The sequence below is a fragment of the Muscardinus avellanarius genome (genome assembly GCF_963383645.1).
Source record: "Muscardinus avellanarius genome assembly, chromosome: 10".
In the NCBI taxonomy this organism is placed as follows: Eukaryota; Metazoa; Chordata; class Mammalia; order Rodentia; family Gliridae; genus Muscardinus; species Muscardinus avellanarius.
The window spans coordinates 14,055,062-14,077,315 of NC_137796.1; the positions used below are offsets into that span (position 1 = coordinate 14,055,062).

Below are 22,254 nucleotides of genomic sequence, written 5' to 3' on the forward strand. Positions count from 1 at the left end.
AAAACTCTGAGTGCATCAAAATATGTTTGCTGTCCTTGAGAAAATCATAAAATAGAAAACATTTGAGGGCTTTTTATGTATAATGCATAAGTGGCTAACATTTGTTAGCTTACTTAATCTTCATAATAACCCTATAAAGTAAGCATTAGGGGTGTGTGTGCACACATGTGTGTGTTACTGGGGATTGAACCTAAGAGCATTCTACCTCCAAACTGACCCCCAACCCTACTTTTTATTCTTTATTTTGAAACAGGGTCTCACTAAGCTGTGAAGGATCTAAGTACCTGAGGCTGGCCTTGAACCTGTGATCCTCCTATCTCAGCCTCCAAAGTACTGAGATTACAAGCATGCACCAGCATAGCTGGCTGGACAGTTTCTATGTTTACAGATGAGGAAACTACAATACAGAACTGTTAAAATCTTGCTCCAAATCACACAACACAGACAGTAAAATAACACATGCAGGCAGCAGGTTCCCAGTCTTGCTCTTCCATTCTGACAGTAACAACCACATAACTGAATGTCTCTTTTCTTGCCCTGGCTGCCTAACCCAACTGTAACTAGACTGGCTTTATGTTTTGAATTCTTACTACTCCCAGATCTTAGTTTATGTTAATCAAATCTTTTGTACAGTAAGGCAGGGCTATAATAAATAAATGAAAACAGTTGCCAGGTGTGGTGACCCACACTTGTAATCACAGTAACTGGGAAGCTGAGACAGGAGGATCACAGGTTTGTGGCCAGCCTCAGCTACTTACTTAGGTCCTTTACAATTCAGTGAGACTGTTTTGAAAAAAAGAAAAAGGGGAGGAGGGGGGCTGGAGGTGTAGCACGAAGGTAGAATGCCCCTTGGTTTAATCGCTAGTACCACCAAAAAAAAAAAAGGAAAGTTATATATAAATTTGAATTAAACCCAAAGAATGAATAGTTTTAGTGTTTAAAAAAAGCTAATTCTATATCCCTCACTTACATTTATAAATTGTGTGGATTTAAGCAAGTCATCTAAACTATATGAAATTCAGTTGCCTCATCAATAATATGAGACTATTACTTATGCCATGGGTTTTATTATAAAACTTAAATGAAAGGCAGTCGTGGTGGCACATACTTGTAATCCCAGTACTTGGGAGGCTGAGACAGGAAGATCGAAGTTTCACAGCCAAGCCTCAACTACTTAGGCCCTCTGCAACTTAAGGGAGACCCTGTTTCAAAATAAAGAATAAAAAATCAGGCTGGGATTCTAACTAGGAGCTAGAATGCCCCTGGGTTCAATCCCCAGTACCACAGGAAGAAAAGAAGGAAAGAAGGAAAGAAGGAAAGAAGGAAGGAAAGAAAGAAAGAAAGAAAGAAAGAAAGAAAGAAAGAAAGAAAGAACACTTAAAAGCGTTTTAAATGTGTCTTTTTTAATGAGTCTTGAATGTGGCTGCTCTACTAGAATTTCTTGGGGCGGGGCAGTTACTGAGGATTGAGCCCAGGAGCATTTATCTCTGAGTAAAATCCCTGGCCTTTTTTCTTTTTCTTTTATTTTTTCTTTTTGGTGGTACTGGGGTTCCTGGAAACCCTTCTACCTCTGGGCTATACTCCCAGACCTATTATATATATATATATATATTTTTTTTTTTTTTTTGAAACAGGGTCTCTTAAGAGAGGCTGGCTTAGAGAACCTGCGCGATCCTCCTGTCTCCGCCTCCCGAGCCCGAGGATTACAAGCACAGGGTCCCACTAAGTTACAAAGGGCCTCACTAAGCTGCTGAGGCAGGCCGCAAACCTGTGATCTTCCTGTGGCAGCCTCCCTAGTACTCCTTAAAAGCCTGCACCACCACACTGGCATGTATATGTATATATGTATGCATATAAGTGTGTGTGTGTGTGTGTGTGTGTGTGTGTGTGTGTGTGTGTGTGTGTGTGTGTGTTTAATTTGGTCACCATGGCCAGAGCTACTAGAAATTTTTTAATTTATTTGTGGTCAGCCGGGCATGGTGGTGCACGCTTGTAATCCCTGCCCTTGGGAGGCAGAGAAAGGAATGTCCCTGGGTTCAACCTCCAGTACCAAAAAATAATTGATTCAAATACTCAAAAAATGCTTATTTTCCTTTAATAATCATCTCAGTTTAACTAGCCACATTTTAAGAGATCAATGGCTACACAAAGCCGTTGGCTGCCATAATGAACAGCCCATTTAACAACAACCAAAAAAAATGCCACTAAAGGGTGGCTGTTACTCAAAGTAAACAAGAATGGCACTATTATTCATAGATACAGAAAAGAAAATCTAGATCTGAATCATTTTATGACATAATATAATGGAAATTCTGATGAGTCAGATACCAAATTACTCATATGGATAGGCAATAACTTATTCAAACAAATAAAATATATATAGGATTTAAAATTTTGATTTCTATCCCTACTCAAAAAATTCATTATTTTTGTACCAATATTTTAGTATAGCTTCCTTAAATATTCACATTTTCCAACTAAATGTTCAGTGTTTCATCAAATAATTAAGTTAAAAATGTCACCTAGAAAGCTGGGCGTGGTGGCATACATTTGGAATCCCAGCATTTGAGAAGCTGATACAGGAAGATCATGGTTCTCGAAAAGCCTCAGGTACTTAGTGAGGCCCTTTGCAACTCAGTGAGACCCTATTTCAAAATATGAAAATAGGGATGATGGTGTTGCTCAGAGGTAGAAAGCCCCTGGGTTCTATATCCCCAGTACCACAAAATTAAATAAATAAAAGTCACCTAGATAGACCTATAAAACACATTTTTATTTAACCATGTTATAGAAACAATTTTTTTTTTTTTTTTTTTTTTTTTGGTGGTACTGGGGATAGAACCCAGAGGCTTTCTACCTCCAGGCTATACTCCCAGACCTATTTTCTATTTTATTTGGAAACAGGGTCTCACCATGTTGCTGAGAGCCTCACTAAGTAGCTGAGGCTGGCTTCGAACCCATGCAATCCTCCTGTCTCAGCCTCCCAAGCACAGGGATTACAAGCGTGCGCCACCACACCTGGCTAGAAACAAATTTTAAAACACACACACACAGCACCGGGCGTGGTGGCGCACGCTTGTAATCCCCGCGCTTGGGAGGTGGAGACAGGATGATTGCACTGGTTCGGAGACAGCTTCGCTGGCTTAAGAGACCCTGTTTCCACATAAAAAAGTAAAAAAAATAGGCATGGGAGTGTAGCCCGTGGGCACACGCGCGCGCGCACACACACACACACACACACACACACACACACACACACACACACACGGTGGTACATGTTTACAATCTCAGTACTTGGGAGGCTGAGACGGGAGGGTTGCAGGTTTGCTGCTAGCCTCAGCTACTTAGTGAGACTCCCCTACAACTTAGTGAGACTTTGTTTCAAAAGAAAGAATAAATAGTAGGGCCTGGGTATAGCTCAGAAGTAGAATGTCTCTGGGTTCAATCCCAGTACCCAAAACAACAAACAAAATAAAAAATAAATAGGAGCTGGATGTGGTGGTGCATACTTGTAATCCCAGTACTTGGGAGGCTGAGACAGGAGGATCAAAGGTTCATGGCAAGCCTGTTACTTAGTGAGGCCCTCTGCAACTTAGTGAGATCCTGTTTCAAAATAAAGAATAAAAAAATAGAGCAGGAAGTATAGCTCAGAGGTAGAAGGCCCCTAGGTTCAATCCTCAGTACCAGGAAAAAAAAGCTGTTCATGATATATAGAAGATGGCTGTTATGACACTAATTCTGTCTAAAACCAAATATGTAAATACTTATATGAGACAGTTAGTGTTTTTGCTGGATCCCTTTCTTCTGATTCAGTCCCATTTCTTCTTTCATTAACAATTCAACCTTTGAGGAATTAATGTTCTCCCATACTCAGTTATGTATTTTAAAGAAGCTGACCCTATTCCCAACCCAGAAGTTGAGCACAATACCAAACCAAGTCAATATGGGAAGATTCAATATGGTAAGATTCAATCCTAGTACTTTTTTGCTTTAACTTGGAGGCAATAGATCTCTTTTTACACTAAAGTTATTACACTAAACAGAAGATAAACTGATGGAACTGATGGCCATCTTTGCTGGTAAAAACTTTTTTTTGGTGGTGGTGGTGGTGATACTGGGGTTTGAACCCAGGGTATTCCACATCTGAGCTACAACTCCAGCCCTTTTTATTTTATTTTATTTATTTATTTTGCAGTACTGGGGATGGAACCCAGGGGTATTCTACTTCCCAGCTACACCCACAGAGCTATTTTTTATTCTTTACTTTGAAACAGGGTCTCACTGAGTTGCAAAGGGCCTCACTAAGTAGCTGAGGCTGTCCGTAAACCACGATCCTCAGGTCTCAGCCTTCCAAATGCTGGGATTACAGCCGAGTGCCACCACACCCAGTTTAGACGTGGTGGTGGACACCTGTAAACCCAGCATTTGGGAGGCTGAGACAGAAGGATCGCAAGTTCTCATACAGCCTCAGCTACTTGAGCCCTCCTCAATGTAATAAGACCCTGTTTCAAAATAAAGAATGAAAAACTAGGGCTGGGAGTGTAGCTCAGAGATAGAAGGCCCCTATGCTCAATTCCCAGTATCACAAAAAGAAAAACAACAAAAGAAACAAAATATTTCCAATCCTGGTGGTCCACGCCAGTAATCCCAATACTTGCAAGGGTGAGACAGGAGGATCACAGGTTTGAGAACAGCCTCAGCTGAGGACAGTCTCATCAAACTAGTGAGACCCTATTTCAAAAAATAAAATTATTTTATAAAAATAAAATTATTTTTTGTGGTACTAGGGATGGAACCAAAAGGCATTATACCTTGGATATATACCCCAGCCAAATTTTACTCTTTATTTTCAAACAGGGTCTCATTAAGTTGCAGAGGACCTCACTAAATTGCTGAGGCTGACTGGTAACCTACGATCCTCCAGTCTCAGTCTCCCAAGTACTGGGATTACATGCCTGTCTCAAGATCTTTTTTTTTTTTTTTTGCAGGTTTGGGGATGGAACCTAGGGGCATTCAACCTTCAAGCTATACCCCCTGCCCTATTTTTTATTCTTTGAGACAGGGTTTCACTAAGTTGCAGAGGGCCTCACTAAGTAGCTGAGGCTGTCTGCAAACTGTGATCCTCCAGTCTCAGACTCCCAAATGCTAGGATTACAAGCGTGCGCCACCACGCCCGGCTTCAAGAAGTTATCTTTGAAAAAGGAAAGGTGAGTGGCATTGTTTTCTTTCCCAGTGTTGCACATTCTTTCAGTTTTGTAGCCTATTCCTTAAAAAGACTCTTTAGCATATAATTTCTAAACTAAATGAAATATAATTTAGCAGCATTTTAAGACATTTTTTTTAAAAGCTATTTTCTCCACTGTTGCTAAATCCTTATCACAACATAAACATGAAAAGAAGAAAGAACTTATCAATGAGAATATCACCTTCAAAACCTACACTGGCTATAACAAACAGTATACATTTGTGTGTGGGAAAGAATCAGCAGGCCAACCTGCTCAGAAATTGTGGCAATCAAGGCATGAGGTAATTAGAACAAAACAGACGCAACCATTTAATTTCTTTGATGTAAAACATGTGTCTTAAGTTTTTCCATATAATATCATGCACAGAGAACTTAGAAAAATTTAGCAAATATTTTTAATACTCATTATAGTACAGGTCCTCTAGCAGAACAATCTCAAGTTACTGGTTAATCTGTAAACTAGTTGCCACCATCAAAACACTCTCTGATCCACATAAAGAGAGCTTCCCATTGGGAAGGAATTGATATCAGTATCATGCCTTTCCGGGCATGAGAGTTTGCTCTCTCAATCCCCTTCCCTCAGTGCTAGAAGATCAAGTAAAGTACAAACTACCAGGCTAGCAAAAGTATTTCCTGCCAGGAAGAAGGATAGCCCCTGATCTGCAGTGTCATTAAGAGGATCCTTGCTAGGTGTGGTCCAGCCCAGCCTACCTGTCCAAAGTGAGCAGGGTAGCCCAGCATGTGCATATACAGTAACTTCGCCACATTCCGACACCGGTACGTATTGTCTTCTTCTCTAAATGATGACCGGATGGCAGCACACTCTTTCTGGATCATTTCTCGTTCTTCTGCTTGGGTTCGCGCTGTCCGGATGGTCCGGATCAGCTCCCGCAATCTGATGGGGGCTGGCATCCTCTGGATTTGAAAAGACATGAAATAAAGATATTTACCTCTTTTTTTTTTTTCTACCAAAACAATTCATAAAACTTCTCATATAAAATTCTTTTCTTTTCTTTTCTTTTCTTTTTTTTTGTGGTACTGGAGATGGAACTCAGGGTATTTCTACCTCCGGGCTATACTCCCAGACCTATTTTATATTTTATATGGAAACAGGGTCTCACGTAAGTTGCTGAGAGCCTCACTAAGTAACTGAGGCTGGCCTTGAACCTGCGTGATCCTATTTCAGCCTCCCAAGTGCTGGGATTACAAGTGTGCGCCACCACGCCCAGCTCCATATAAGCTTCTGACTGATATAGGAATTCAAGACTTGCTAAATCCAGCTTAGCTAAACTAAGCAAAGCAAAGCTTGCTAAACCAGAACAAAGCTATTAAATGCAAACTCTTAACTCAGTAAAATAAATATATTTCTAGAGAGGCTACAAGCAAACTGCTAACTATTAAATTAAGAAAAAAAGACACAAAAACCAATATGTAAAATCCATCACTAATACATACAAATATCTCAAAAACTAATTCAACACAAATCATTGCCCAATCTTTAAAACAAGACCCAGGCCCAACTTTAGATTAGACATATTTTCTGTTCAATTGCTGTTAAATTCAACATAACTCAACAAAGGTTCAGACAAATATGATTACAATCACAGTTCAACAAAATATGAGAAATAAGAGGAGAGAACCAATTATCAGATTATCATTTGTCCAACAAACTTTTCACCTGAGTACACTGGATACACTTTGAAAAATGGAGTAAGGAGGAAAAATAATAAACCAACCTCAGAGGATAAGATGATTTGTGCCATGAATAAGTATTTTGTTTTATGCTTCCTGGCTTTGAATCTCAGGGTATTCTACAACTGAGCTACACCCCAGCCCTTTCTATTTTGAAATGGGGGTCTCACAAAGTTGCTGAGGAACACATTAAATTGCTGAGACTGGCCTCAAACCTATGGTCCTTCCATCTCAACCTCCCGTGTACTTCAATTATAGGCATGCACCACTGTACCCAGCTATAAATAGGTGTGTGTGTGTGTGTGTGTGTGTGTGTGTGTGTGTGTGGTAGTGGGGATGGAACCCAGGGGCCTTCTAACTCCAGGCTACACTCCCAGAGCCTCACTAAGTAGCTGAGGCTGGCTTTGAACCTGTGCGATCCTCCTATCTCAGCCTCCCAAGTACTAGGATTACAAGCATGTGCCATCATGCCCAACTAAAATAGTGTGTGTGTGTTGGGGGGTGGGGGGTGTTACTGGGGTTCCTGGAAGCCCTTCTACCTCCGGGCTACACTCCCAGACCTATTTTATATTTTTGAAACAGGGTCTTTTACGCCAGCACGGCTGGCTTCGAACCTGCGCGGTCCTCCTGTCTCTGCCTTTCAAGTGCGGGGATTACAAGCATGCGCCACCTCGCCCAGAAAATAGTTTTAATTTAAAAGAAAAAAGTTAGCTGGCATGGTGGCGCACGCTTGTAATCCCAGTATTTGGGAGGCTGAGACAGGAGGATCACAGGCTTGATAACAACTTAGTGAGACTCCATTTCAAAATAAATAAAACCGGGCTGGGGGCAAAGCATGGAGGTAGAATGCCTCTAGGTTCAATCTCCTGTACAAAAAAAAAAAAGTTAAAATAATAAAGAACCTATACAGCCAAAATGATAATTAGGAAAAGAAAGAACAACATTGGAGAATTTGCACTACCTAAATTTCAGAATTACTACAAAGCACCAGACATGGTGGCCCACACTTACAATCCCAGTACTTGGGAGGCTGCGACAGGAGGACTGAGGTTCCCAGACAGCCTCAGCTACTTAGTGAGACTTTGTTTCAAAAATAAAGAATAAAAAACAGGGCAGGGGGGTATAACTCAGAGGTAGAATGCCCCTGGGTACTACCCCCAGTACCACAAAAAATAAAAAAATAAACAAAAATAAGAATTACAGCCAGGCATGGTGGCGCACGCTTGTAATCTCAGCATTCGGGAGGCTGAGACCAGAAGATCGCAGTTCGCCGACAGCCTCAGCTACTTAGTGAGCCCCGCTGCAACTTAGTGAGACCCTGTCTCAAAGAATAAAAAATAGGGCAGGGGTGTAGCTCGGAGGTCAAATGCCTCTGGGTTCCATCCCCAGACCCGCAAAAAAAAAAAAAAAAAGAATTAGTACAAAGCTACAGTAATCAAGACAGTATAGATCTGAACATAAAGACTTAGAGAATAGAACAAAATGGAAAGTGTAGGAACAAACCACACAATTATGCTCTATTGATTTTCAACAAAGCAGTTTTAGTTATTCAATAGAAGAATAGTGTTTTAAATAGTACTAGATACCTATTTGGGGGGAAAAATTAACCTCAATCCTACTCTCACACAATACACAATAATTAACTCAAATGGATAATAAACCTAAACATCAAAGCTAAAACTAAAAATCCTCCAGAAGAAAGTCTTTATGAACTTAAGTTATCAGACTTCACACACAATGAGCAAAATGTAAAACAAAAATGATAAACTAGACACTATAAAATTTTTAAACTTTTGCTCTTAAAAAGATATTAGGCATGGACCGGAGGATTGTGGTTTGTGGACAGCCTCAGCTACTTAGCAAGGCCCTTCACAACTCAAGAAGATCCTGTTTCAAAAATGAGAAGACTGAAAAATAGGGCTGGGGGTATAGCTCGGAGGTACAATGCCCCTGGGTTCCATCCCCAGTACCGCCACCACAACAAAAAGATATTACACAAATAAGGCAAGCCACAGAAAAAGCATATTCACAAAACATTTCTGATAAAGGACTGCTATTTATATTTAAAATATATAAATCTCACAACTCAATAATAAGACAATCTTATTTTTAAATGAATAGAAGGTATGAATAGATACTTCTTTTGTGGTGCTGGGGATTGAATCCAAAGGAATTCTGCTTCTAAACTATACTCCTAGCCCTACTTTATTTTTTATTTTGAAACAGGCTCTAAATTACTACCTGCTACCAACCGTGAACCTGCAATCCTTTCTGTCTTAGCCTCCTGAGTACTGGGATTGCAGGTGCATGACTGTAAAGTACCATTTTTATGCTACCCTTCCACACACAGAGGACTGATCCTAGGACCCAGAGTTTCAATTCCTAAACACAGAAAAAGGGGGAAGAGGCAAGACTGCTGACTTTGAAATCTATGGCGAGCGCCTGGCAGACATGCACTATACTACTCCTACTTCTCCAGCTCTTCTCTTTTATTTTGACACAAGGACTCACTATATTGCTACGGCTGGCCTCAAACTTCTGTGTATGTATGGGGATTGAATCCAGGAGAATTCTACCTCCAAGCTACACTCTCACCCCTATCTTACTATAGGTGTTGTGTGTCACTGTGCCCAGCTAAGAGGCCTTTTAAAATTAAACAGCCGGGCATGGCCCATGCTTGTAATTCCAGTACTTGTAGGTTTGAGGACAGCCTCAGCAACTAATGAGACTCTCATCAACCTAGCAAGACCCTGTTTCAAAATAAGAAATAAATAAGGCTAGGGGCAGGGGTGGCTCAGAGGTAGAATAACCCTGGATTCAATCCCCAGTTCCAAAAAAAATTTTTCAATTTAAAAAACTATTAAACATTAAAATCTCTTTGACTGAGCTGGGCATGGTGGCACACGCTTATAATCCCAGAGTTTCAAAGGTGGAGATGGGGACTGCAAGTTAGCAGCCAGTCACAGGTACTTAGTGAGGCCCTCCACAACTTAGTGAGACCCTGCTTCAAAATAAAAAATAAAATAGGGCTGGGCGTGTAAGTCAGAGATAGAATGACCCAGGATTCAATCTCCATTTAATCTCTGACTAAACAATTATGATGAATTTAATGAGTCAGAATATACTCTTAAGAGTAATGAAAAAATTACTAATTGCTGCAAAACGCTTAAAGGTGTATTTTAACCACTAGTGAAATAAAATATTACTATAAAATCTTAAGAAGAATGTTGTATGTACTGCATGGGTTAAGATATGTGGCATACTGAGACAGGAGTGGTAGTACATTCCTCTAATTCTAATACTTGAGAGGCTGATAAAAGGATCATGGGTTAAGATATGGGGCATATTGAGCGAGGAGTGGTAGTACATTCCTATAATTCTAGTACTTGAGAGGCTGATAAAAGGATCCCAAATTCAAAACCAGCCTTAGCAACTTACAGAGGTCCTTCGCAACTTAGTGAGATTCTATTTCAAAATAAACAATAGTGCCAGGCATGGTGGTGCACGCTTGTAATCCCCGCGCTTGGACAGGAGGATCGCACAGGTTCGGAGCCAGCCGCGCTGGCTTAAGAGACCCTGTTTCCAAATTTAAAAAAATAATATAAAATTGGTCTGGGAGTGGAGCCCGGAAGTAGAAGGGCTTCCAGGAACTCCAGTACCACCAAAATAAATAAATAAATAAATAAATAAATAAATAAATAAATAACAAAATAGGGCTGGGGATATATCTCAGAGACAGAACACTCTTGGGTTCCATTCCCATTACCACACATACACACCAAAAAAGATATGGGAACACTATTGAGTCTATAAAAAAAAAAATGACTAGAGCCAGGCATGGTGGCACACGCTTGTAATACCAGCATTTGGGAGGCTGAGAGAGGAGGATCACGGTTTGTGGACAGCCTCAGCTACTTAGCAGGCCCTTTGCAACTCAGTGATGCCCTGTTTCAAAATAATGAATAAAAAATAGGGATGGGGCCAGGCATGGTGGTGCATGCTTGTAATCCCTGCACTCGGGAGGCTGAGACAAGAGGATCACACAGGTTTGAAGCCAGCCTCAGCTACTTAGTGAGACTGTTAGCAACTTAGTGAGATCCTGTTTCCAAATAAAATATAAAATAGGTATGGGAGTATAGCCCGAAGTGTAGAAAGCCCCTGGGTTCTACCCCCAGTACCACCAAAAAAAAAAAAAAAAATAGGGCTGGGGGTGTACCTCGAAGGTAGAATGTCCCTGGGTTCCATCTCCAGTACTGGGAAAAAAAAAAAAAAAAAAAAAAAAGACTAGAGATGATAGAGGTACATGCTACTCATGAGGACAAGGCAGGAAAGTGGCCTGGACCCAGGAACTGGGCAACATAACAAGACCTCATCTCAAAACAAGTAAACCCCCATATAAAGGATAGCTGAGGAGGTCTCACTTGAAAGATTAAGTCATGAGTTGGGTGTGGTGGTACACACCATAATCCCGTACTTGGGGAGCTAAGACAGGAGGATAGCAGGTATGAGGACAGCCTAAGCAAGAGTGAGGCTCTCAGCAAACTAGTGAGACCCTTTTTCAAAATAAGAATAAAACAGGGCTGGGGGTATAGCTCGGACAATGCTCCTGGGTTCAATCCCCGGAACCACACACACAAAAATAAAAGATGAAGTCATTGTGTGTACAAATAAACTAGAGATGAACTAGAGATGGAGGGCTGAAGACTTCTAGAAAGGGCTTGAGAATATTGATATTATTGGTACCTCTGTGGTTGAGAATATTTCATAACCACAGAAGTATCAAGATGTCCACAAAGGACACAAGAAATTTCTGAGTAACATACTGAAAGATGTGGCTTCCAAATAGACTCAGGTCAGAGAAGCTTCCTCTTAAACCACTTCCCTTTTGGACTTCTAACCAGGTAAAATGAGATTACAAGAAAATGTAATACTTTAATATGTGGAAAAGGGTAAAAATCCCCTGAGACTTGTGTTTGTCTTTATTTCTACCTAAGTCAGAAAGTCAATTCTGAAAATATTCCAGACATTTTCAACTCTGCAAAGAATAATAATAATAATAATAAAAAATCTGTGTCCATATTTTGGCCAAATCACAAAAAAAGTAAGGCACACCACAGGAACCAAGTATTAGAAGAAACAGCAACTAAAATAAAAGAAAATGAAGGAAAACCACTGGAGTACAGAAATGGGGTTACTCAGCCAGCTGCTTCTCCTGTCTTCCCAAGTTTTCTTTCATTAATAAACCTTGGACAGTTGGTGGTGGTGCACACTTGTAATCCCAGTACTTGGGAGGCTGAGGAGGAGGACCACAGGTTTACAGCCATTTTTGGCAACTTAGCAAGGCTCTCAGCAACCTAGTGAGACCCTGTTTCCAAATAAGAAATAAAACTGGACTGAGGGTATAGCTTGAAGGTAGAAGGCCTCTGGGTTCAATCCTCAGTGCCACAAAATAAATAAGTAAACTTTGGAGATTATGACCTTCTATTTTGAAGGAAGATTTTGAATGTCAAGTAAAATAAGAAAAAGAATAAAGCAAAGTGCTTCAGTCTTTTAAATACATACTCTTAAGAACATACTAAAGATTCCCCAGTTTCTATAAATTAGAAATATGAATATTTCACTAGAGAAACGAACACACATAGAGAAATTCTTTATACAAAACAATAAGAGCGGGGAGTGATAGCGCACGCTTGTAATCTCAGTATTTCTGCAGCAACACATTCATACCAAGTGAGAAAAATACAACAAACAGATTCGTGTCTGGTCAGATAAGAATTTAAGCCAAAAGAATAATGAAAAATACCAAATTCTTAGTGTTTTTGGTTTTTGGGGAGTTGTTACTATTATTGTTCTGATTCTTTATTTCAGAATTAAAACAAAGATTGTGGATTAACAGCTAAAAATGATAATGCTGGAGTAAAATTACCTGGGCTTGAATCCCAGCTCCACCACTTGAATAAATCCTTGAACAAATGACTTAAACTCTCAGACCTTCAGTGTCCTCATCTGCAAAATGTAGAAAGAGTACCTATCTCAAATGGTTGTTAAAATAATTCAATAAGAATACATGTAACATTCTTAACACAGTGACCGGAACAACAGATGTCCATTATATTTGTTTGGCTGTATAAAAAAAAAAATCCTTGGATAAATTATCTTAAGCAAAATAAGATAAGAAACATACACAGCATTGTTTAGAAAAGTTTAAAACATAAAATAACATATTATTGAGCCGGGTGTAGTGGCGCACACTTGTAATCCCAGCATTTGGGAGGCTGAGACTGGAGGATCGCGGTTCGCAGACAGCCTCAGCTACTTAGTGAGGCTCTCCACAACTCAGTGAGACCCTGTTTCAAAATAAAGAATAAAAAATTGGGCAGGGGGTGTAGCTCGGAGGTCAAATGCCTCTGGGTTCCATCCCCAGACCCACACACACACAAAAAAAAAAACCTTTTAAATATATAAATAAATAATAGGGCTGGGAATGTAGCTGAAGGCAAAATGCTCCTGGGTTTAATCCCCAGTACTAAAAAATTTGGGGGGGCTAAATCAACCCTAGGTGAACCACTAAAATGGAATTTCTGGACCCTCAAGACTAAGAATATGCTTCAGAAAGTATGACCACACTGAGATACAACCACACCCTATATAAGCAGCCAGCAGCCAGCCCTCTAAGAGGTCTTCAGTTCAATTTTCCCCAATTGCTACTGTAATTACAGGATATTTCTTCTATGTCAATTATCCATAACCTAATTCACCAAGACTAAGATTTCAAAAGTAAGATATAGCCAAGCATGGTGGCACATGCTTATAATCCTAGTACTTGGGAGGCTGAGATAGGAGGATCACAGGTTCACGGCCAGTCTCAGCTACTTAGGCCCTCCACTACTTAGTGAGACCCAGTTTCAAAATAAAAAATAACCAGGCATGGTAGTGCATGCTTATAATCCCCCATTTCAAAATAAAGAATAAGACTTCCGGGAAGATGGCGACCGAGAAAAGCGGGGCTTAAGAGTCCCGCTAACAACCAATCTCCATTACCACAAAAAGAGCGCCTTTCATAGCCAGAAAACACCATCACCAGAAAAACAAAAAAACCACCAGGCTCCAGAGAGAAAGCGGACTGAGAACAGAGCTCAGGGCCACAGAGGAGACACACGCGCCCGAGGACGCGGCAGCAGCGCCATACTGCCGGCGGCAGCGGCGAACTCAGCGGACGGCTACAGCAAGCCGAGGTGAGCCGATGCGGAACAGCCAGGCGGGATCTTTCGGCGCAGACAGCATTTAAAGCTCCCAGTGGCTGAGCTCAGCACACGCTGCAGGGATTCAGCGTGGAAATCAAAACCAGAGAAGAAAAAATACGCCAGCCTCATGGCCGAGGGCGTGGCAGAGGCGCCATATTGCCACCGGCGGCGGCAACAGCAGTGAATTCACTGAGTCCAGTACAGCTACATCTACGTACTCAAGAACAGTGAGTCAAATTGCGGGCCACAGAGGAGAAATCCCAGTATTGTGCCTCCTGGGACTTGACCCAGTGAGGGAGTGGTGGTGGCAGAGATATCACACCATAGGAGAGTGTGCAACCTGGCACCCCCCATAGTTTAAAGCAGCCTCTATCGACTCCCTGGGTCGGAGACTCTGTGATACAACCCAGTAAAGGAGTAGTAGGGTCTGAGATAATACAGACTCGAGATCCAGAGCACCTTAAGTGAAGCCATAGTGACCCAAGGGAAGAACCCAGAGAAGGCACAAACCTCCGAAATCATGGGAAAGAGGAATAACACTGAAGTAATGAATGTGCACAACCCCACAACATCAGAACCTGATAAAACAGAAAATCAGAGATTTCTAGAAGATCAAATCAGGAAAATAACTGTAGAAATAATAGAGGTGCTTCGAAAAGAACTCAGAGAGAGCCAAAAAGAGATAAAGGATGCAATTAATGAAGTAAAGGCCTCAATTCAAAGCACAAACAACCGATTAGACCACATGGAGAACAGAATCTCGCTCTTAGAAGATGAGCAATCCAAAAATGAATGCATAGTTTCTAATCTAGAAAAAGATATCCAACAGCAGGAATCTGACATTGAAGAAATATGGGCCCATCTTAAGAGAGCTAACCTAAGAATAATTGGAATAGAGGAGGGAAAAGAAAGTGATACCAAAGGGATCAACAATCTCTTCAAGGAAGTAATAGCAGAAAATTTTCCAAATATAGAGCAAGAGGTTGATACACAGATCCAGGAAACTTATAGAACTCCCTTTAGACAGGATCCGAGAAGAGGATCCCCACGCCATATAATTGTCAAAATGACCAATGTGGAAGCCAAGCAGAGAATCTTAAAGGCAACAAAAACAAAGGGCCAAGTGACATTCAGAGGCAAACCAATTAGAATCACTCCAGACTTCCCAAACCAAGTCATGAGAGCCAGAAGGGCTTGGAGTAACATATTCCAAACTCTGAAAGAAAACAACTTCCAGCCAAAAATTTCCTATCCAGCAAAACTTTCTATCAAATTAGATGGAGAAATAAGAAGCTTCCATGACAAACAGAAACTGAAGGAATTTATGTCTTCAAAACCAACGCTAGAGAAAATACTCAAAGAGATTAACTACAAAGAAGAAATAGGTAACACTCACCAGAACCAGAGAAACAAGATTTTCCATCCAACAGACAACTAAGATTGGTTATCTGTGGAGATTCATTATTTATGTTAGTCTTTTACCTATCTCTAAATTGTATTGTTTGCCTTTATTGTTGTTAATTTTTAGGATTTCTAGTTGGAATATTAATATACCTTTAGATATAGCATTTGGAAATATTTTATCCAATTCTATTAGTAACTTTTAACTCTGTTTACATTGTCTTTGGATATACAATATTTTCTTTTATTTTTTAGGGAGTTTGTATATTCTTCTGTTGCCTGTGCCATTGAAATCATATCCAAGAAATCACTGCCAATTTCAATGTTGTGAGGTTTTATGACCCAGATTTTCTCCTAAAAGTTTATAGTCTTAAGATTTATATTTAGGTCTTTTATCTAGTTTGAGTTAATACTTGTATGTGGGATTAGGTAAGGGTCCAATTTTATTCTTTTCCATGTAATTATTATTTTTCAACAATATTTAGTTAAAAGATTATTATTTCCACCACCAAATCTTCGTGGAAACCTTGTCAAAAATAACTTGACAATATAGGGAAGAAGTTAGCTCTAGGCTTGTATTTAACTCCAATGGTCTATATATCTGCCTTTAGAACAGTACTACACTGTTTCAATTATTGTAGCTTTATATGGTTTGAAATCAGAAAATATACATCTTCTAGCTTTGTTTTTGCTTCGAGATTGTTTTGGGTATCTAGAGTCCATATTCCATATCAGGATAGATTTTTTTCTGAAAAATAAATATATGATAGTTTCACCTAAAAAAAAGAAAAAAATATTCTCTGGTAAGAAAGAAAGCAAAAAGAAATATTGAAATGTTATCTTTAAGTCATCAAAAGCTTGGTATCAGACAAATGAAACTGTTATGTGAGATTATCATTTTTAATTTTGGATAAATTGCTATAATACTAGATGTCAACCACTAAGCCAAGCATGGGAGGGAGGGATGGGGAGAGAATGGGATGGGGATCGGGTGGGGGCTGACTGGGCGATGTGTGCATGTATGTCTACAAAAGTTTGTATCCCACTATGATGTATGAATACAGTGCACCAATAAAATAAAATTAAAAAAAAAAAAAAAAAAAAAAAAAAAAAAATAAAGAATAAAAAATTGGGTAGGGGGTATAGCTCAGAGGTCAAATGCCCCTGGGTTTCATCCCCAGACCAAGAATAAAAATTAAAAACAATAAAGAATAAAAGATTGGGCTAGGAGTGTAGCTTGAAGGTAGAATGCCCTGAGTTCAACCCCCAGTAGGACAAAAAGGAACGAATGACTTAATTAACTAATCAATTAAATTAAGAACAAAAAACAGGGCTGGGGACATAGCTCAGAGGTAGAATGCCCCTGAGTTCAACCCCCAATACCATAAAAATCAAATGTAAGATATGTGTAAATGTGGCTGAGCAGGGTGTGACACACCTGTAATCCCAGCACTTGGGAGGCTGAGACAGGCGGACCAGAGGTTCCAGGAGAGCCTCAGCAATCTAAAGAGACCTGTTTCAAAACAAAAAATAAAAAGAGCCAGGCGTGGTGGCGCACACTTGTAATCCCAGCATTTGGGAGGCTGAGACAGGAGAATCGCAGTTTGCAGACAGCCTCAGCTACTCAACTACTCAGTTACTTAGTGAGGCCTTTTGCAACTCAGTGAGACTCTGTTTCAAAATAAAGAATAAAAAATAAGTTGGTGGGTGTATAGTTTGAAGGTAGAATGCCCCTGGGTTCCATCCCCAGTACCACAAATCAATCAATCAATCAATCAATCAATCAATCAATATAAAAAGAACCCAGGCATGGTGGTGCATGCTTGTAATCCCAACATTTGGGAGACTAAGACAGGAGGATCATGTTCACAGACAGCCTCAGCTACTTGGTGAGGCAGAATGCCCCTGGGTTCCAACCCCAGTACCACAAAATAAATAAACAAGTAAATGCCTTGGGGTATAGCTAAGAAAAAAAAAAAAAATGGCCCTGGGTTCAATCCCCAGTATAATAAAACAAAATGTGTGTGTGTGTGTGTGTGTGTGTGTGTGTGTGTGTGTACGCGAGCGCACGCGCGCACACAGGTTCGAAGCCAGCCTCAGCTACTTAGTGAGGCCCTTAGCAGCTTAGTGAGACCCTGTTTCCAAATAAAATAGAAAATGGGTCTGGGAGTGTAGCCCAGAAGTATAAAGCCTCTGGGTTCCATCCCCAGCGCCACAATAAATAAATAAATAAATAAAACAAAATAAGGCTGAGTGTATAGCTCTGAGGTAGAATCCCCAGTACCACACACACAAAAATAAAACTTAATCACATAACATAAAATGCACAAAAAGCCACAAAGGCCAAGAAAATGACAAGTAAAAAAGATAAGCATCTTATTTAACATTAATAAACTTATAAGCAATGTTTCAACTCTTCTAACCCTAATGTTACTAGCAAAACATAGTAGGGTTCCTGAATTAGTGCAGTTCAAGCTGGGCGTGTTGGCTCACGCTTGCAATCCCAGCATTCGGGAGGCTGAAACGAGAGGATCGCGGTTCGCTGACAGCATTAGCTACTTAGTGAGGCTGGGGATGTAGCTCAGAAGGTAGAATGTCCCAGGTTCGTCCCCTAATAACAAAGTAAAAAAATAAAAAGGTCTGGGGGTGTAGCTCAGAGGTAGAATGTCCCCTAGGTTCAATCACCAGTAATATTTAAAAAAAAAAAAAAGCCGGGCGTGGTTGCGCATGCTTGTAATCCCCGCACTTGGGAGGCTTAGACAGGAGGATCACACAGGTTCGAAGCCAGCCTCAGCTACTTAGTGAGGCTCTCAGCAACTTAGTGAGACCCTGTTTTCAAATAAAATATAAAAAAGGTCTGGGAGTATAGCTCAGAGGTAGAAAGCCCCTGAGTTCCACCCCCAGTACCACCAAAAGAAAAAGGCCAGGCATAGTGGCACACTCTTGTAATCCCAGTACTTGGGAGGCTGAGACTGGAGGATCACCATTCATGGATAGCCTCAGCTATGTAGTGAGGCCCTCAGCAACTTAGTGAGACCTTGTTTCAAAATTAAAAATAAAATATATGGAGTCGGGTGTGGTGGCGCATGCTTGTAATCCCACCATTTGGGAGGCTAAGACAGGAGGATTCAGGTTCAAGGACAGCCTCAGCTACTTAGTGAGGTCCTTTCCAACTCAGTGATACCCTGTTTCCAAATAAAATATAAAAAATAGGTCTGGGAGTATAGCCCAGAGGTAGAATGCCCCTGGGTTCCACCCCCAGTACTGAAGGAAAAAAAAAAAAAGAATAAAATATATGGCTGAGAATGTAGCTTGGAGGTAGAATGTTCCTGGGCTCAATTCCCAGTACTGCAAAAGAAAAAAAAGAAAAAAAACTAATAATAAAAAGAATAAACCAGGTGTGGTGGCACACGCTTGTAATCCCCGAGCTTGGGAGGCAGAGACAGAGGATCACACTGGTTCGAAGCCAGCTGCGCTTAAGAGACCCTGTTTCCAAATAAAAATGTAAAATAAGTCTGAGAGTGTAGCCCAGAGGTAGAAGGGTTTCCAGGAACCCCAGTACCACCCAAAACAAATTTTTAAGAAGTCTTTAGATTTCTTTCACTTACTACAATGAACAATACAATTATCATATTATCATAGAGGTGTGTGTGTGTGGGGGGGGTACTGGGGGTGGAACCCAGGGGCTTTCTACCTCCGGGCTCTACTCCCAGACCTATTTTATATTTTATTTGGAAACAGGGTCTCACTAAGTTGCTGAAAGTCTCACTCAGTAGCTGAGGCTGACATCCTCCTGTCTCAGCCTCCCAAGTGCAGGGATTACAAGCATGCGCCACCACGCCCAGCCTATATCACAGAGATTTAAAAAGACAAATTAAAAGCTGGGCGTGGTGGCTCACGCTTGTAATCCCAGCTTTGGGGAGGCTGAGACCGAAGGATCACAGTTCACAGACAGCCTCAGCTACTTAGTGAGGCCCTCCACAGCTAATGAGACCCTATTTCAAAATAAAGAATAAAAAATAGAGTAGGGGGTGTAGCTCAGAGGTCAAACGGGTTCCATCCCCAGACCCACAAAAAAAAAATAAATAAAAATAAAAACTGAAAAAAATTCAGACACAAAGGCATCATTCCATTAATGAGAAAAAACTGGAGTCTCAAGTTACTATTAGTTTCCTCAGCATAATAAATTATATAATAGATATTCAAAGGAAGGTGATGGGAAAAGCAGATTCTGCTACCACCTGAAGATTTTGCTGAGTAAATCATAAAAGGACTAATGTCAACTTATACCCTAATATTTTCAAAGATATGGAGATAAGATATTCTGCTTTCTTTTTTTCCTTTTTTTTTTTTTTTTTTTTTTGCGGGTCTGGGGATGGAACCCAGGGGCATTCTACCTCCATGCTACACCCTCTGCCCTATTTTTTTTTATTCTTTCTTTTCAAACCGGGTTTCACTGAGTTGCAGAGGGGGCCTCACTAAGTAACTGAGGCTACTACTGAGTCTCACTACTTGTTGAGGCCCTTGAACCTGAGATCCTCCTGTCTCAACCTCCCAAGTACTGGGATTACAGGCCTGTGCCACCACACCGGCTTGGATTCATTCTTCTTACAATAATTCTTTTCCCTTTAGTAATCATACCAAAAACCTAATATTTACAAAGATTCAATTAACTCTATATAGTATACCTAATTAGTTTCAGTTAGTTTTTCCCCAACCAGTCATCTCAAACAATATTCTCATTATAGGTTAAAACAATGTTTTTAAATTTTTCAAAACATGGGAAGGAAACCAATCTTTCACACAGACTTTTTTATTTTTATTTATTTATTATTATTATTTTTGGTGGTACTGGGATTCCTGGAAACTCTTCTACCTCCGGGCTACACTCCCAGACCAATTTTCTTTCTTTCTTTCCCCTCTCTCTCTCTCTTTCTCTCTCTCTCTCTCTCTCTCTCTCTCTCTCTCCCTCCCTCCCTCCCTCCCTCCCTCCCTTTCTTTCTTTCTTTCTTTCTTTTAATTTGGAAACAGTGTCTCTTAAGCCAGCGTGGCTAGCTTCAAACCTGGACAGATCCTCCTGTCTCCGCCTCCCAAGCACGGGGATTACCAGCGTGCGCCACCACGCCTGGCCACACAGACTTTTTTTAAAAAGAAATTTATAAAATTAACTTCTGGCTGGGTATGGTGGGCGCACACTTGTAATCCCAGCATTCGGGAAGCAGAGACCAAAGGATTGTGGTTCGCGGACAGCCTCAGCTACTTAGTGAGGCCCTCCACAACTTAGTGAGACCCTGTTTCAAAATAATGAATAAGCCAGGCGTGGTAGTGCACGCTGGTAATCCCCATGCTTGGGAGGCAGAGACAGGAGGATCGCACAGGTTCGAAGCCAGCCTCGCTGGCTTAAGAGACCCTGTTTCCAAGTAAAAATATAAAAATAGGTCTGGGAGTGTAGCCTGGAGGTAGAAGGGTTTCCAGGAACCCCAGTACCACCAAAATAAATAAAGAAAGAATAAAAAGTAGGGCAGAAGGTGTAACTCAGAGGTAGAATGCCCCTGAGTTCCATCCCCAGACCCACAAAAAAATAAAGAAAAAGAAAAAGAAAAAAAAGACTAAAAAATAGGGCTGGGCCGGGGGGTGTGGCTCAAAGGTATGATGCCTCTGGGTTCCAATGCAAAAAAAATTAGCTTCTCTTCCTTTTCTTTAGCTTTTTTAAACTAGTTAATTTCTCAATAGTGAGGTTTAGTAAATAGCTTCACTAACTTGAACTATAAAAACACTAAAGAAACTCCTTTTACTTGAGTTTTACAAATGCATAAGTAACAAGTTAGCTTTTTTAACCGAGTACTGCACATCATTTACTTTGACAGTTGTAATTTTAACACAAGTTTGTAAAGAAGGAAGAGCAAAAAGTGATTTCCCAGCTCCAAAGAGCTAAGATCAAGTCTTTCTCAAATTTGCTACTCCTGGGAAACCGTAACATTAACCTCAAAGCCAGAGAAGCTAAAAAAGCCAGGTAAGTTACTGATGCCCGGTCCAATAGGAATACAAAGAGATCCGACAAGCTGGAGTTAGCAAAACAAGTACTTATCAGGTTACATTCAGATGGCTAGACTGTACAACAGAGAAAAGGCTTAAAAACTACCTGCTTTAAAACTGCATTTAATTATTCATCAAGTACAAGGGTTGCGTGTACTTTCCTCATCATTTCCCCCTCCTCCCGGGTCTGAGGATGAAACCCAGGGGCATTCGACCTTCGAGCTACACCCCCTGCCCTATTTTATTTTGAAACCGGGTCTCACTGAGTTAAAGAAGGCCTCACTAAGTGGCTGAGGCTGTCCGCGAACCGCGATCCTCCGGTCTCAGCCTCCCCAATGCTGGGATGACAAGCGTGCCCACCATGCCGGCTTGACTTTCCTCATCTCTTAAAAAACTATGATTTGCCCTTCTAAGCATTTTTCACTAATATTTATGACTGTGTGTGTGTGTGTGTGTGTGTGTGTGTGTGTGTGTTACTGGGGTTGAACCCAGGGGCATTCGATCTCAGAGCTACACCCAGCCCTATTTTTTATTCTTTATTTTGAAACAGGGTCTCATTAAGCTGTGAAGGGCCTCACTAAGAAGCTGAAGCTAGCCACAAACCTCGAACCTTCTGTTTTAGTTTAGCCGGTACTA

The 22,254-nt window shown here is 40.7% G+C and overlaps 1 protein-coding gene across 2 annotated transcripts in view; it reads right to left on the minus strand.

Annotated features, from left to right (window-relative positions):
* AP1G1 (adaptor related protein complex 1 subunit gamma 1) overlaps window positions 1-6,290 on the minus strand; it is a gene marked incomplete at both ends in the record, with an annotated part of 74,080 nt that extends 67,790 nt beyond the window's left edge. Inside the window, one exon of one of the 2 annotated variants that reach the window (XM_080704135.1) lies at window positions 5,957-6,290. In XM_080704135.1, coding sequence (XP_080560261.1) covers window positions 5,957-6,178 — 222 coding nt within the window. The remainder of the gene's footprint in view (window positions 1-5,956) is intronic. The other variant, XM_080704136.1, reaches the window with a different exon arrangement.
* Window positions 6,291-22,254: the final 15,964 nt, after the last annotated feature.